Source organism: Pelecanus crispus, chromosome 1, assembly GCF_030463565.1.
Source record: "Pelecanus crispus isolate bPelCri1 chromosome 1, bPelCri1.pri, whole genome shotgun sequence".
Taxonomy (NCBI): Eukaryota; Metazoa; Chordata; class Aves; order Pelecaniformes; family Pelecanidae; genus Pelecanus; species Pelecanus crispus.
In genome coordinates, this window is record NC_134643.1 from 26,407,656 (window position 1) to 26,424,345 (window position 16,690).

Genomic DNA, 16,690 nt, shown 5'->3' on the forward strand with positions numbered 1-16,690 from the left:
GGTAGTGTGAGCTCAGATTTCTGTAATAAACTGTCTAAATAGATGTGATATAAAACTGAAAGGTCCAGGTTATTAGCACACTATTAGACATGAAAAAGGTATAAAGATTACCAGACACCATCTGTACTTGTTATGAAAGACAAAACATGAAAAGTACCAAAACATAAAAATAGCTAAAAAAAGTTTCATGAAGGTTGTCATCTGTGTCCTCCATGTAGCCTGTAAAGATAAATAAAAGTTACGTTTCTACCATGAGATGACTCCTTTGAAATTCCATAGTGCATGGGGACGGGTGAACTAAAAGCTGAACAAAACTGCCTGCAGACCGAGGTGAGTTATGCCTATGGCCCAATGGAGAGGTCCGACTGAAGCCACACAACTTACCACTGTACACCTGTTAAAACCTCAACTTAATTGACTTATAATGCATTGCTGATCTCTCAGCCCGCTGGCATAGATCTCAGACTTGGCATTTTGGGGAAACTCTTATTTTGAACTTCCCAAGAACAGGCAGGATGTAGATAGCGGCAGAACAACCAAAATGTGGAATTTTCATTTTCCAAGCTAAAAACAGATTTCAGTCAGGTAAGATCATCCCAGAAATAAAATATCTTCATTTGCAGCATTTGTGAGGCGACTTTACCTGTTGGCTTCCTCAGAGTCAGCTCCAGAAGGACAGAATTCATGAGGAGGTTCTCTTTCCAAATGTTCCATCAAAGGTGAGGTACTACAGTGGAAAACCAGAACCTGCTTATATATTTTACAATAACCCGGTCCTTCACGGGCATTGTGAAGTCATTCCAGGCCCTACAAGCCCTTTTTAACCAATTTTCCCTGAGCTGCCCAGTTTTAGTGAGCACTGACAGAACACCTGCCTGCACTCTGTGGCACATGCAGACCTCAAACCGTTCCCCAGAATGCTCCTCCATTGCAAGTGACTGCTAGAGCGCAGAGTAATGTTAAAAACAGCAGAGTTGTAGTTCAGCCAGGAATAGAGCGAGTCTTCTTTTGTGGACAGAGCTCCTCTTAGGATTACAGAGTATCCCTGCACCAAAGAAAGCATGAGCCAAAACCATCCTAATGATATATTTGCAGAAATGAAACAATTAATGCTATATATGTATCAGGTAAGCTCGTAGCAATCAAGAGAGTAGTATAGAAATGTGCAAAAAAGTAAAAAGAAAAGCATTTTTGCAAAAAAAAGAACATAGTGCAGATCAGCATCATCTTGTTTATAGAGATTTATAGAAGTGGCACAGACAGTTGATTAGTTGGCCTTACCAAGGATAGAAATATCAGCTAAGAAATTAATCTTACTCCATCAGGAATTGTTAAATGTGAGAGTGAAATTTTACTTATCCCACCACTGAAAAATTCTTTTTTCTGCAAAACAAAAGCGGAGTGAACCTTACGGCAGTAAAAACCACACCTGCAATGAACCACAACAGGCCCAACAGCGTGGCGCTTGGCATGCGATGCCTTCCGCACGAAGGTGAGCACGGGCAGCGTGTATTCTGGAACACCCATGTCAGGCCACTGGGTATAATGGTACTGAGTTACTATACGTCCACTAGACCTCCCTTTCTGGGAACCCTGCAACAGAAAAATAATTCCGTGTGTAAGCAGCTCACACCTGAACGGCAACTCTTCATAATTTTATTCCCATACCTGACAGTTATTGAATTAGCACTGTCCCTATTTAGTCAACACCTAGCTCTGAATATTCCAGCTTTCAAAGAGAAGGGAAAGGGCCAGTGCTTCTGTCCCATCAGCTTGCCCTCTGAATGGAAAAATGACCTGCCACTGTCCCTTAGAAAGCCATAGAGAAAGGCTAAGAGCACTGGAGGGATAACAAATTACAGCTGCTCTTAAGAGTCACCAGCTGTTTCTGCCACTTGGTTCCTCTGCTGGGTGGACAGAAAGGGTAGGATTCACCTCACAGCTTTAGTGATCTACAAGGTAAGTAGCCCTGTGCAGGCTGCTTTTCTAAGCTCCCTCCCTCAGTGGCAACTTAGAGGCAGGGATACCTTCGGAGAGCAGGTCATCTCATTCAAAGATTGGTTCCTAAAATAGGCAGAATAAATTACTTGGCAATAAGTGCTGTACTTTAGCCATTAATGGTACAGGGAGGCCGAGAGACTAGATGTCTAACATTTAGGTGGCTGAAATAAATTAAGCTTTCAGAATGCCCCTTGAAGTAGCCAATGTCACACTGCTGAGCTGGTTCTGATTACAGTAAAACAAGGTGTGGATTCACCTGTTTTGCAGGGGGGTAAAAATTTAGTCCTTAAAAAGGAAAACTGACAGCTGAGGTGGATGATTTAATTCATACCACGTTTTCTACTAGCTGCTCACTTTCTGAAAATGTATCCTCCTGCTCATCAGGCAGGCAAAGTCCAAATCAGCTCTCCAGTGTGATCACAGCCTTTTCCTTGATGGTCCTACAGCACACCAGTACTACAGGCCAGTATCTTCTCAATTTGTTGATCTGGTCAAATTAACTCTGAAGATGACGAGCATCTCAGCTGGCTGAGACCTACAGGATTCAGCTTTACCTATACAACAGAAAAGAGCTGCCAACTGCCTTAAAAAATATCCTGAGCAACTTTTAACACTCTCTTTTGCCCAAACTATTTTCAGGCTGCCACAAACCTTTTTGATCTTGGTGTTTCTAAGAGTAAAGTTCCTCACAGTGTAATAGGCAAGTACATGAACACTCTTCTGAGTAACCAAGAAGTTCCCATATTCTTCACTACCTTCGGCAGGCCAGTACTGGTCACATTTTCTCTGTTAGAATGCAAATGAAAATCAGAGAAAAACAGACAGAAAACAAAATGTGAAACTAGCAAGCTGAAATGCTCACATTTAAGAGCACAGTCAACCACAAAAACATACAGGGACTCTCAATACACCCAGTTTATAACAGACATGATCTTCAGCATAAGAGAACAAGTAATGTGTATTTTACACTGTGAAAAGAGATGGTTATGCAAAGATGCTCTTTATTTGGAATACTCCAATACAGGGAGGTTTAAATCATACTATCAGAGTTAAAGGGCTTTAATATTGTGGAACTTGTCATTGTATAGCCACTCTAAAATCTAAAGAAAATAACAGATAATCTATAGGAAAAACAGGAATACATCAAGTCAGTAGACTTTATGTGACTTTTGGTTAGCTCATAGCACGGGCAGAGTATACTTATATCTGACCAGCGAGGGTAAGAGTGAGCTTGTGTGCGGCCAGAATATACAGTAGAGAGCTGTGATGTCCAGCCTTTTGGTTGGGTAGCCATATAGCCTTCTCTAGGAGTACTAGAAGTTTGTAGCATTTAGAAGAATAAACTTTATAGTATATAGTTTCAAACACGTTTATAGCATGGTATTATAAATGAAGTGGTACTCCCAGTGCGGCCCTTGTCTGCATTTGCTTTGTCTGTATCATCTGATGGATGCTTAATAGGTCATATGACAAGACCTACATCCATTTTAGGCATTGCTGCTGGTATGTGGTATGTGTGATGCAATGTCTCCTCATGTGACCCCAGGGTACATGCATACTCCCATCACATAACCAGAGAAACAGACATCCTGTGATGGGGTTTGACCTCATTTTGTCTCATTGGACAAACATGCGTCTAGTCATGTAGTAGAAAAGGAACTGTGTGGGTCCCACGGGATGTTAGCAGGGAGCAGCCAGTGAATATCCATAAAAATTCACCCGAACTACAGCCTTCTCCTTTCCAGGGTCTAAGGCACTCCTGAGAAAGAGAATGATGGAGAGCAGATTGCTAGCAGAATGTGACACAAGGTCTACAGTCTGGCCACTCCTAAATATATACAAGAAGGGGTTTTCTTTTCAGTGTAAGACAATTTTTTTGTAGTTAGAACATGGTATTTTCATAACTTGCTGTTGACAATTGAGTTTAAAAGTTTCCTTTAGTTTCACACTATAAATCCTCAACTTTATACTTCTATAGCCAATCCTAGTACAAGCAACTACTACAAACTGTTGCTTTTTGCCCAACAAATGTCTAAACCAGATTTTTAAAAGAGAGAAAGGAGTCTGCTAGACAACATCAGAGAAATAAATAATAGACAAAGGTACTCATACCCTTCCTTTCTCAACGAGATTAGTTATCATCACAATAACTTCTACGTTATGTTCCCATATCATTCTCCAGAAATCTTCTGCTGTCGATTTTAGTGGCCCTTGAGCTGCAATGTAGGCTTTTGGCTTGTTGTAGCCCTAAATTGAAATATAACAAATGACACTTGTCAAATCACAGTCCACGAGCAAAAGGAGGTTGGGAGGAGTACATGACATTATATGTATCTATTTTTAAAGAATCTCAAAAGCGTTTAAGTACTTTTGAATTTATCACTAACCAAATCGCAGAAACCCTATGGTACCAGATGACATATGAATGTAACTGTTAGGTCAATGTTTACCATTCCAACAAATAGGATACATGTTCAAGTGCCTGTGTTCCGGCAGAATGTTGACATGATAGTGATTATGAGACATCTGTTATGATAGTGGTTTAAAAAATGAATCAAGATCATTCACATGTAAAATACTAGGTAATGAAAACTGAATAAATGGTACCCTGGTGAGGCTCTCGGCCAAATGGCATCTTCCTCTCATGAGATTACCTCAGACAGAAGAATTAACCACTTACCAAAAATGTATAAAAGAACAAACATTCAGATGCGAAATGCTTCTAAAATGACTCAGATGTGACAGATCATTTTTTGTTTCGTAAAGCTCTTCACTAAGCTGCAGCTGCTACAATATCAAGACGGATTCAAGAAAGAATTGGAGTTTTACCTGGGCTTTAACTTTGTAGGCTTAACTTAGATCATTAAAGGTTTTTTTAACAAAATCTGTAATATTGTGATACATTTTTTTATTAAGTCTATTCACCTCCATACATCCGTTTTTACAGACAAGACTGACAGATGAATAGGCTGGCAGATACAAAAAGGCACTTACATCAACGTAGTTGGCATTAATGTAATCAGTCAGTTTTCCATCCTTTTCTGCAAGCTGTGCTAATTTAACCCTAGTATGATCATCTGTAGTAAAACAAGGGAGAAAATAAGCATAGTTTTCTGCAAGAATTATATTCTTTCTACAAGAAATCTTTTTAAAAAATACTGAAATGGATTTTTACAGTACATAAGACTAAAACAGTGACAATCACATATGCAAACATCCTGTGCTTAGGTATGAATCGGATTCAAAATTCAAGTTTGCAGAAAAACAAACTAATGAATCCAAGGATTCAAGGGATTCAGAATTTAGTTGCCAGAACAGCAGCACCTGGGGTCATTTTAGGCACTGTGCCATGCTCCCCTCCAGCCTCCAGCTGTGGCTTGTGAAGGGGCATGGGTCTTCTGTAAGTCCTGTGTCATGTACAGCCAAGCTTGCACAGTGGGATGTCTCAAATGACAGTAGGCACCGGTGTTTAGGCATGTTAATTCCAAGTTAAAGAGCAGAGACTGGAGAGCAACGGGACCTTGGAGAAGCTGGTCAGCTGAACAGCCTTAGCAGTGGCTACCTCAGGGAGAGCTGAAGCTTTCTGTAGCCTGCACCAGTTCTAAGGGGTAGAGACTTGATTCAGTCGCACAGGGTAATTCTTGCTACCTGAACTGCCCTAAGCTGCTTGTGCACTGCCCTTTGATAAAAAAGCCACTGGGTTGGCACCTTTTGTACGATCAGGTACAAACACAGAGTGGCAGAGGAAAATCCCTGACTTTCTGTTGCTCTAGAGGTATCTTCGTCCAGGTGGAATGGGATTTCTTGCTGCTGGTTTACATTGCCTTCTGCCAGATGGGCTGATTCTGTCTCTTTTTCTATTAAGCTCTAGTGATGCTGAATGCTGAACATATATTTAATTTAGAGGTTCTTGTTATCAGAACAAAGTTGAAATACTATAGAGAGTTAAGAAAAATATATTAAGCCACGAAAATGATCAAGAGCCCAGAGGCAATAGCTTCAAAGAGAGATTAACAAAACTGAATAGATGTGTTTCAGAAAAGAAAAATCTGGGATAGTGAAGAAGGGCGACACAATGGGAAAACACGTGTCCTGGCTAATGAAGCTGATCTATTACATTGTGGCAGGGCACAATACAACATAAAACCAGTACATTTATTATTGATACATGACAGTAAATATATCCAGGGATTGTGAAGTTCCTAGAGAGGATAAATCATCATTATTCCAGATCAAAGATGGATTAATTTTGGCAATCAAAACACAGCTTCTTTGGCTTTATAATGGCATTATAATGAAATCTCCCAAATCCCTTTGGGTCATCACAGAAGACACAAATATGTCTTGCTAACACATGCTCATCAAAGCAGCAGAATGCCAGAGGACTAACTTAAAGATATGTGAAATCTCATGCTACTCCTCTCCAAGCATTTTGCTGAACAGTAGCCAGAGCTTTCAGTGTAGAGGTATTTTTTTGCCCTCTAATAACATATAAATCTATACTTGTCTATAATTATTTCTTAAAAAAAACACCGAGTGATGCGTTTACTTACAAGCAACAATGTTTATGTATCGATTCTTATTCTTGTTGTCGGGGTGATTAGAGCTGTCTGATGTAATACCTAGATCTACAGTACAGCTCTGGATTTCCTGAAAAAAAAAGGGTATGTCATACTTTAGGAAACATTAAGATACATAAAATGTCTTAAAATACAGTAAGTCAGCATGAAAAGAACCACAACCTTATACCCAATTATCTATGATATTTTACAACTACTTCATTGCTAAAAAAAAATGCAGTGAAACAATTCCTTACCTGATAAAACTCTTTCAGTGTCTAATGAGGGAATGAATGCAAAAAAAGTAAAAAAAATCAAATTCCACAGCACAGAACAAATGGATAAAAATGTTTATATAAATTACAATTACTATATGGAAAACAGTTATGGTCATGCAATATATAACTTCATAATAATAACAAAGCTGAATATTTTGACATAACTCTTAAAGGAAACAAGAGATAATTTTCCTGTTAAAATACGGGCATCTGTTTTCCTATCTTTAGCTTTAATGTTAGACCTTAGGCCGGTGAAAGCTTATACATATGAGCAACATCACTGACTTTAGCCAGATTATCTATATATTTAACTGTTCGTTGGATTTGTTATTGGTCCTTATAACTGCATTAGTTTCTCTGTGGAATGCTTTCGCTCTCTTTGCATTCAGCTGTAAAACCTCCACTGGAGCAGGACAGCGTGCCGCTCAGCCAGCCTCGTGGCACTCTGCTGAAGGACCGCATTGCAGCCCTCAGTCTGCCGGCAGTTTCTCAGTGACCCCAGTGTTGTTACAGAGAGAGAGACAGGCCTGAGAAAGACAGGCACAAGGTCTATAAAGCTCACAAAATTAATTTATTTTATTGATTACGTTAACTGACAGGAAACTCAAGCATTTATAAGGGCCACATCGTTAAGCAGGAAATATGTTGTCATGAATAAAAGTACTATCGTAATGTTTCCCAGCACTTTTTAGGATTTATTTTAATATTAATCACCTTCAGCTATTTAAGTATATATGTGAAAAGTGGTTATCAGTCTGAAAATTAGATTTGAAATATGAGTTGGTTTATAGTAACATACGTAAAAAACCTGAGCCATCCCTGTACTCTCTTCTCCAAATGTATCCTGACAGTGACTGTATTTCAATTTTTCCATATCTTCTAAGTTCTTTATCGGTAGTGAAAAGACAGGGGAACTAATTCTGGGGTAGTCTGTAAAGCCAAAAAGGATCTCCAAGAAACGATAAGGCCACTGAGTTTTTTGTAATAGTTAAAACAAACATGAAATATTTCAGATGGTGTACGTATAGCTCAGTGAGATGCAGCATATTTGGTGTTTGGATCAATGCTGTAATTTAGGAAAAGAACAATTTTAGGAAAAGAACAATTTAGGATGAACAATCTGATTTCTGTATTGCTGTCCTCACTAATGGTGAAGAACGTTGCTACCATTGTATTTACAGAGTCCTTCAAAACCTGCTCTTATTAACAGCCGGTCTAGCTGGAGCCCAGTCCTTTCAGTGCGTATGCACATGTGTAACATATGAACATGTACTGGACATTCACAAGTATTTACAAGTTTGGTCCCACAATCAGATGGATATTCTGAATGTCAAATGAATTGGAGAAGAAATGCTGATGAAGAAGGTTAGGTGAATGACATGGAATTTTTGGTCCATTAGATCACAACACATTGGCTGGGGAAACAACAGCAAAACCAAAATATGCAAAACTTTGAATTTCTTTACTTTCAGTATTGTTGGTTTTGCAGCAGGAATACTACAATAATATTTTAAATTAATAGAGATCAATTAAAAAACTTGTTGCCATCCCAACTGACTGATTTTGTTAGAAATAACTTGTCAAGAATTTTAATAGCACAGCTTTAATTACAGAGTTTGGGTTTATAATGTTTATTTTATGTAACTTAAGTTAGAACATACCTATTTTTAAATTGCTTGTAATGCATATGAATGTAAAAAACAATGAAGTTCATTAGTTACATATGGTGACACTAACAATACATGATGAGAGCATATGTTTCAAAGTTTTGAAATACCTCTTATGAACCAAATATTTTAGGAAAGGAACTGTAAAGATTTCACTACCACACATGAAGACTACATTAGCTCCCCTGTTAATCAGAAGTCTTGCCACGTGTACTCATAATTACTCCCATATTTTTTTCTCTGTAAACGGAACAAGCAAATGTGGGTAGCTTCTGCAAAATTCAATTGGCATTAGTGTTGGAAAAGCTTTAGATCTACAACTGTATCTAATAAACCATACAGATTGCATTATCTTTGCATAGTTTATTCACACAATCATTTAGTATTTGTAACAGTGATAAACATTCCCATTTGCATCCCAGTCCTGTCGGTTTTTGTAAATCTCCCTAGTCTTTATGCACAAACAGTCCTTACTGGGCTCACAGTACTTCTATTTACATGCATTTATGAATTTGTCCCCAAGCCAGACTGTAACGCCCAGTTCTTTGTTTCCAGGCATTTAAACTTAACATTATTGGTATGTGCTAAGAAGAAAGATGACGCCATAGAGCCATACCTCAAATTCTTCAGAAAAACCATTACTTGCATGTAAATCTGCAACATGTTTTGGAAAATGCTTTATTGGAATTGCTCCAACATCATCTTAGGGGTGGGAAAAGACAAAAAATATATTTATGAAGAATAAAAAGCCAGTGACATATAAAGAAGTTTAAATGTAGGCAATCCACAAAACATCCTGAAATAAAATTTTTGGCATCAACTTTGGATCTACAACTCCCACAAAAATAAAAACATTCTTTAACACCATTAACATTTCTAAAATCATTCTCTAACAATTGCACATTTCTAAATGACTGTTCGGAAAGAAGATATAGAAAATGCCTTGCTAGGTCTTGCTTTGTCTTTAAGCACCCAATATTGAGGTGATGATTCTGCAAGATGCTGAGGTTGTCTGTAAATTGAAGAGCACTCAGAACTACCTTGAAGGCAAGGGGAAATGGGAGGATTAGCAGTTTGCTACAAGATGTTCAATGGGAGAGGGTAGGAGCAGAGCTCTGATAATACTGGTAAAGAAAGAATGATCAGGCAGAGGAGTCTGGGTGCTTTAGGCTGATTCGTGTTGCACTGGGGCCCTGATACAGTACATGAACTAGCTGCATAGTCCTCAGCCTACTAAATTAATACAGCATTATGCCAGTAGTATAATTTTAACTGATGTGTTGCATGTTTGCACTGGCATCCAAAGGAAACAACAACTACATCTTTTACTGCATGAGTGAGTACTTCCAGTAGGGATTTTTTCCCCCCTTCTCCCCAGGATTCTATGATTACCTATTGATTATAATCTTATGTCTGATCCTGGGAGTATTGACTGCAAATTTTCACATCAGGCTTTATATTTCAAGTTTTAAGTGAAAGATTTAAGTTTAAGACTTTCTGGATACCCACAAAGACAATATCTACATTCTCAACCAATAAATGTGATTCATGCAACTTCTGGGTCCTGATACTGAGTCTGAATTTTCCACCTGATGTTTGTATTTCAGGACATCTCTTTTTTACTTTATACAAATACAGAAAACTTGTTCTTGTGTAGAACATTTGTTAGAGATCATGTCAAAAAACCTTTGGGACTTTTAATCTTCTCTTTCCTGTAAATATGCTATGTAAACAAAGTCATCTGTTCTGTTAATTACCTGTTAAAGGATGACATTATTTCAGCTAGTTTTGGTTCTGGAGAATCATAACTTTTTTTTTAAAAGCCTTTCATGGATTAAAAATACATTTACTTCACAATTTGCAATTTTATCACTGTTGCATATGAGAAAGAGATATCAAAAACATTGAACGAGGACCTGTTATTTACATCAACAGATGTTCAGCATTTAGGCCACCTAATAATTTTAGCTTTCAGTTACGAAGAATTTGTTGATTTGTATTGAAATCCATCTGGTCTTCCACTTACATGAATGGATCTGAATACAAAAAGTGAATTTATCCAGTCAAGCCTAAGAGAAGCTGAACAAATGTGTAACATTATCTTCACACTTCAGAGAGAGGAAACCTGGCATAAAGTGTTTATTCTAATGATATGCAAACACAAAAACAGAAGGGAAGGTAGATGATCCTAAGAGCGAGGACAGTAAGGGAGAAAGCGATCTCAGGTTTGGTGTAATTACTGTTTTATTTCCTTGTCAGTGCTAATCTCCCAATTCAATCACTTCTGAATCCAGGAATATATTTTATATCTGGATGGCAGGTATCACTTGAAACTACTTAAAGGTTGATAGTACGTCCTAATATTACCCTGTAATTCATTATTTGTTCTGAATGCGTCTTTGAATAATGCTGTGAAGTGCCAGGGCATTTTCTGTGAATAACTGCAGTTCTCCTACCTCTGCCAGTGAAACCCCACAAAAGGGAAACTTAATATATAATGAGATCTGTGGAGTGTGCTTTTAGTCATAGTTACAATGAAAAATTAAACTTAGCAGTTACAAAATACTCTTCCTGCTCTATGCTCTTTGCCAGTATTATATCATGATTAGTCTCAATTGCTGTAAAATTACACTGCTGAAACATTTGTGCAATAGAAAACACAAAAAACTGCTCACTTGACATCTGTTGCACACAAAATAAACCAAAAATATTTCCTCAGTGCTTGCAGCTTTTTCCACAAAATATTATATGTATCTTTCAGTCACTTGGAAACACTTTTCTCTTTAAGTTAATATTTATCAGTATTTCTGAAGGAAAACCTCCAGCATCAAAACATGTATTTTAAGCACTCAGAATAACTGTAAGTGTAATTCTGTCTTATGACAATGGAAAACAGTATCTCCCTGAGGTAAGCTGGTCAGGAAAAATTGCAAGAAAATTATACAGTTGTACTGCAATATAGTTAATGATAGAGATTAAGAGCAGAGATTTCCTATAATGATTGCCACTTGACATTCATACATAATCACGTTTTCTGAAATCAAGCTATATCCCTGCCTATTAACCATTTAGAAAAAGGTTATGCATCTCCTAACAACAGCAATCAATACAAGAGGCATTTAAAGATGCCTACAATTCAAGTTACAACAGAAGTCTAATGTTTGGGATTTATTTAATTAAATGTGTTCACTAGTTATCTACACAAGGGCTGATTTTGCTTCTGTTAGTTATCCCCCCTGTGTAATAGCACAGTTTGAAAAAGCATTACTTGTGGAACAAGATATCCTTTTCTCACGTGTGAAAATGTGGCTCGGGATCTGCTGCAGAATTAATCTATTTAAGGTACTCTTCACTCTACTCAGATTGAAAAAGCTGGGAGGGCTGCACATGCTCCTCTGATAATCTTTGAGGAGGAAAGAAAAGAAACAGTTTCTCCAAATAATTGTGGTAGATATGGAATCAGAAGATGCTAATAATATTCTGAACTTCTGTACCATTTTTATGAGAGGCTCACAGAGAATTTTACCAGTAGTAAATATGCTAGTAAAATCTATCGGTTAAAGAAAACATTGTAATTGCAAATGAAATGCAGATAGATGAGGCATATATTCGTCCTGCTCCTAAAAAGAACAGGTCACGTTCTACACAAATGTGACAAATTCAATTAAAGAAAGAAATGCAGCAGACTATGTTGCTGGTGTAATCCTCTGTTTTGTGACAACGGACTAGAGCTACTTAGTGTAGCTCAGATGGCTACACTAGAAGCCATTTCTAGTGAGGCTACACCTCAAATGGCTAGAAGGCACAGCGTATATTTGAGACAACTCTGTAAGGTGAGGATACTTCTCTTCTGTGTTACCTACAGGAGAGAATATCAGTAACACTACTCTCTGTCTCTGTCAAGTGCACCTGGGTTTATCAGTACAAGAGAGTACAAATCTCTGGTTTACAGATGTTACAGTATGTGAACAATTCATATGGACACATACAAGGCAGCATCTTCCAGCAGCTAACACCAATCCACAGAACAGTTGACAAAAAATACCTGAGACTGGGAAGATTGGAGCTGGGGGAGCAGAAATCACTCGAGGTGATGTATTATCTTCTAAATAAAAGTGAGCTGTCTGGAAACATTTCCTAGAGGGGAAGAAACATAAATAAATATTGCAAAAATTAAAACATATCTGAGTCCTTTTTGAATTCTGGCATTACTGAGTAAGAAAGAAATCGTGGTTTTGAAAAACAGTTTTCATGGAATGTCAAATACTACTGCTATAATATAAATACTACCCCAACACACCACCCAATTATACATACAACTTGAAGATACTACATTAACTCAGCATAATACATAGTTCATGCATCTTTACCTATACCAGAGGCAGAAGACAGAGCACACACCAGACATAGTGAAAGCTGAAAGAGGAAGTCTGCATCAGGAGCTACTGCAGATGCTGCACAACAACGCCAAGTATAAAAAATGCCATTGTCTTCCTTGCTTATCCAAATTCGCACACAGAATTACTGTTCCCTTTCATGTGATTATGCTAGCCTGAAGATGGAGCAGTGTACGAGATCAGTTCTGGTAATTCATCGTTAGATCCTACTGCAGACATGGAAATGCAATAACAGGCAACATGCCCTGTAACAGACAAAACGGTGGCTCTGGAACTACTATGACTGGGGCTAAACAATCTTTTCACAATGTCATTGCAACACTGAGGGACACCTTAACCACGGAGGACTTCCCGAAGTTGGCAGACAGAAACAGGGGAATTTATAACTCCAGGAGATGCTAGCTTTGTTGCAAAAACACTGAAGGATGGACTCAACCTTAACTATGACCCACAATGTTATTTGTATCCGTGCTGTAATCCAGATGTGAAGATAATAAGAATAGCATCTGTTAAGAATCCGAGCTATTCAGGGGACTAAACAACCAACTGCTGCTGTAAGCATTGCAAAGCCTCCTTAATTAAAAAAATCTCCATATGATTAGACATGCTAATAACAATCTTTAGTCTGGGTCACTTAATCTATTTGAAATATTATTCACTAACCATTAAATTTAAAAAGAAATATATGCATCAGGAAAATACTAATCTCATTTTATATTTACAAGATTCTGCTTCTTCAAAGCTGTTGGCTGAAGCTATTATATGATCTGTTGCTATTTTGTGTAATCACTGGTGTTTCAAATTCTTCTGTTCTGTTCCTGTATCACTGAACAGATAAAACCCCTCACATAATTGTAATAGTCAAAAAGAAATTTTGAGGCTACTTTGAGAAACAGATAGGGAATATGGAGATATTGTAATTTTTTCCAGAACCATTCATGTAGATCATAAAGACTTTGGTAAGCTTATTTGAATTAAGTCTCTGGGAAACATGCCTATACTCTTGGAATGTGTTGGGAATTTTCTGTCTCTGTACAATGCACATTCTCTTAAAACACAAGGAAAAGTGGACAGCTACATCAAAGGGAAAATTGTGGCATGCAAAACAGTTCTGGTGATTCACATGACAATTAGATTTGGAGTCCAGCTAGAATCCTCTAAAAGCATATTTGTGATGATCATGGAGGAGCTTTGTCTTTGCATGACATATTTGGAGTAAGACTATACATTAGGTACTTAGTTTTACTTAGAAATGGCAATTTTGGATGCAGACCAAGAACACATTCAAGATGTGCTTGGGAACATCTTTCTAATTTTTACAGAGGCTCGAACATTAGCACCCCATAGAGCTAGTGGCTGCTGAGGTGAGAGAGGCTGTCTCAATGCTAGCCTAATACTCAAGAGTTAGTCTCAGGACTGTGTGCGAAACATCTGTGAGAGGTAGGCAAGGATCAAAGTACTTCAAATCACTAAACACTTTTGGAAAGCCTCGCCCTGCCTGCTGGACACAGAGAATGCTGATGTACTGTGTTTATTAAAACCAGCACCAACCAACTAAACATGCCAAGCAGCCTGACACTAAAGCTCTAAAACCAAAAACTGTCCTCCCCCTAATACCTACTGCTTATGAACAATGATTATACATCAAGCTTATGGATTAACATTACAGAGTTTTGTCACCTCCTTGAGAAAAAAGACTGAGCTAAAAAGAATTTTATTAGCATAATGGCTTTCACAACTAAAGCAGTACTTAAAACGTCCTCATAATACGCCAGACATTCACTATCCCTCACTGAGCCACTGTATCTTTAATCTTTAACAAGCTAATTGTGGCTGAAAATAAATTACACCCTTAGCACATTTGGGAGACAAATTCATAGCAGTTGACTTAACCTGTAATAAGACTCATAAATAGGCACTCCATCTGCTTCTGCATCAGCAGTGAAAGCCTTCATGACTAAACCTAATGTTAATAACCATGTCTCGTTAATTATCACTTGTTGTTAATGAAAAAAGTGATGACTATTTCAAACTTCCAGACAAAGGTCCCATCGCTCAATGTTAACCTGATTATTTAATTTACACCTTTCATCACAGCATTTAGATCTTCAACCTAAAACTGTAATTTGTAATTTAGACACCGCGCTTCTTCGAACACGCACTTTACATATGGAGATCGTGCTAAGCCATTGAATTAATTAGAGTGTCTGTATCTGTACAGGAAGCCACGCAGCGGCAGCTCTTCAGTTTAACAGGAGGAATACTAGATCTGAATGAACGCTTAAATGCGAACCACTAGGGACAAGACTATGCCTCCCCCTGCAGAGGACATCATTTTTGTGGCGTGCGGGCCTCTGGACCTGGCTGAGGATATGTGCTACCTACTTCTCCCCTGGGGTAGGGACTGCTTGACCAGGATTGTCACCGAGGCAGGCAACAAGCGTGGTGCTGCGTGTGCGTGTGAGCGTGTGCGTGCGCAGGGTGTTCACTGCTCGTGTCGGCTGAGGAAGGGAGCTGAACGTCAGAAGTCAGAGGCACCTGTGACAGGATGGGCTTGCACATCCTGTGCTTGCCCAGAATGGTCTCAGAGGCACAATTCTTTCTCTCAGAATTTCAGGATCTTCTGTGCTCACAGGGTATCTGCCAACAGGTATTCTGAAACACTTATTAGAATCTATTTTTAAATCGTTCCGACCATTTAAAGATCCAAATGGCTCCAAAGGATCTTTCAATGAATCCTCAATGGATCCAGTAATTCCAATTATTCAATTTTCAAATGGTTCCAATTAATTTTAAGTGCTTGTCAGCTGAAATTTTAATTTTCAAATGTTATTAACTCTTTTATTCATAATTTGATGTCACATAGTTGAAAAGTTTTTTCTTCATGGATGGATGAGCATGGCCTTTGTACATTTAAATCTGTTTTTTGTGTGTCTCTGCATATGTGACTTTAACTATCCTTAAAGAGGGTTCTCAACTCTGTTCTCATACACCTAACATAGGATTCAAGGCATCATTTCAAGTCATGGATAAGAAAATTAACATTCTTTGACAGCTATGTTTCAAAGATACAGGGTGCTAGAGGAAAGTTGAAATTTAAAGGGCTACTCAGGGTGTTGTCTGTTGTTGGGTTGGTCATTTCCGAAGCACTGCTGTCATGTAACTTCCAGGAGGCTTCATGACAGCCAGCTGATATTCAGTATGTCTGTAGATAGAAACGTAGCCGCAACTGCATTAGCAGTTTGCTGTTCACATGATTAGAGCTAGTCTCTTACTGAGATACACACATATTTGTTGAAAAAGAATCTTGAATGGTACAACTCCCAGTGACAACTGTTACCATTTTGCTATTTTTCAAGCTCTTATGATAACCATTACAAAAATTGATTTGCACAAATAGCCTGACATTTCTTCCTGTACATCATTTCATCAGGTTTGTTTTCATTCATCACTTCTATGAACTGTTCCAAAAGAGTACAAACATGCATAAGTAATTTCCAGTATATTATATGTCATCACAGAGAAACTTTTCCATTTCAGTCACCTTAACAGATAAGGTTAATTCAGCAAAATGGGAGTGATGAAGCCATCCAGAAATGAAAAGAACAGAGCAAGGGCATTCAAATATCCCTGCTGCATCTCTGCTGCAAGGACTCAGTCAAGTAGACAGATACTGAGAGAGACGGATAGACTCCAGATTTGGATAGAAATTCTCTCTAAATCTATAAAAACCCACTATCTGGACAACAAGGCCATTAAACAGGCAAAAAAATCTCCCTGATTATTCC

At 38.1% G+C, this 16,690-nt stretch overlaps 1 protein-coding gene across 1 annotated transcript in view; it reads right to left on the reverse strand.

Annotated features, from left to right (window-relative positions):
- Positions 1 to 16,690, reverse strand: part of PTPRZ1 (protein tyrosine phosphatase receptor type Z1) — a 103,036-nt gene that overhangs the window by 10,576 nt on the left and 75,770 nt on the right. The window contains exons 14-22 of the mRNA XM_075727811.1: positions 12,551 to 12,642; positions 9,122 to 9,207; positions 6,818 to 6,838; positions 6,555 to 6,651; positions 4,996 to 5,078; positions 4,114 to 4,248; positions 2,653 to 2,787; positions 1,430 to 1,593; positions 644 to 727 (exon numbers count right to left, since the gene is read on the reverse strand). Coding sequence (XP_075583926.1) covers positions 644 to 727; positions 1,430 to 1,593; positions 2,653 to 2,787; positions 4,114 to 4,248; positions 4,996 to 5,078; positions 6,555 to 6,651; positions 6,818 to 6,838; positions 9,122 to 9,207; positions 12,551 to 12,642 — 897 coding nt within the window. The remainder of the gene's footprint in view (positions 1 to 643; positions 728 to 1,429; positions 1,594 to 2,652; positions 2,788 to 4,113; positions 4,249 to 4,995; positions 5,079 to 6,554; positions 6,652 to 6,817; positions 6,839 to 9,121; positions 9,208 to 12,550; positions 12,643 to 16,690) is intronic.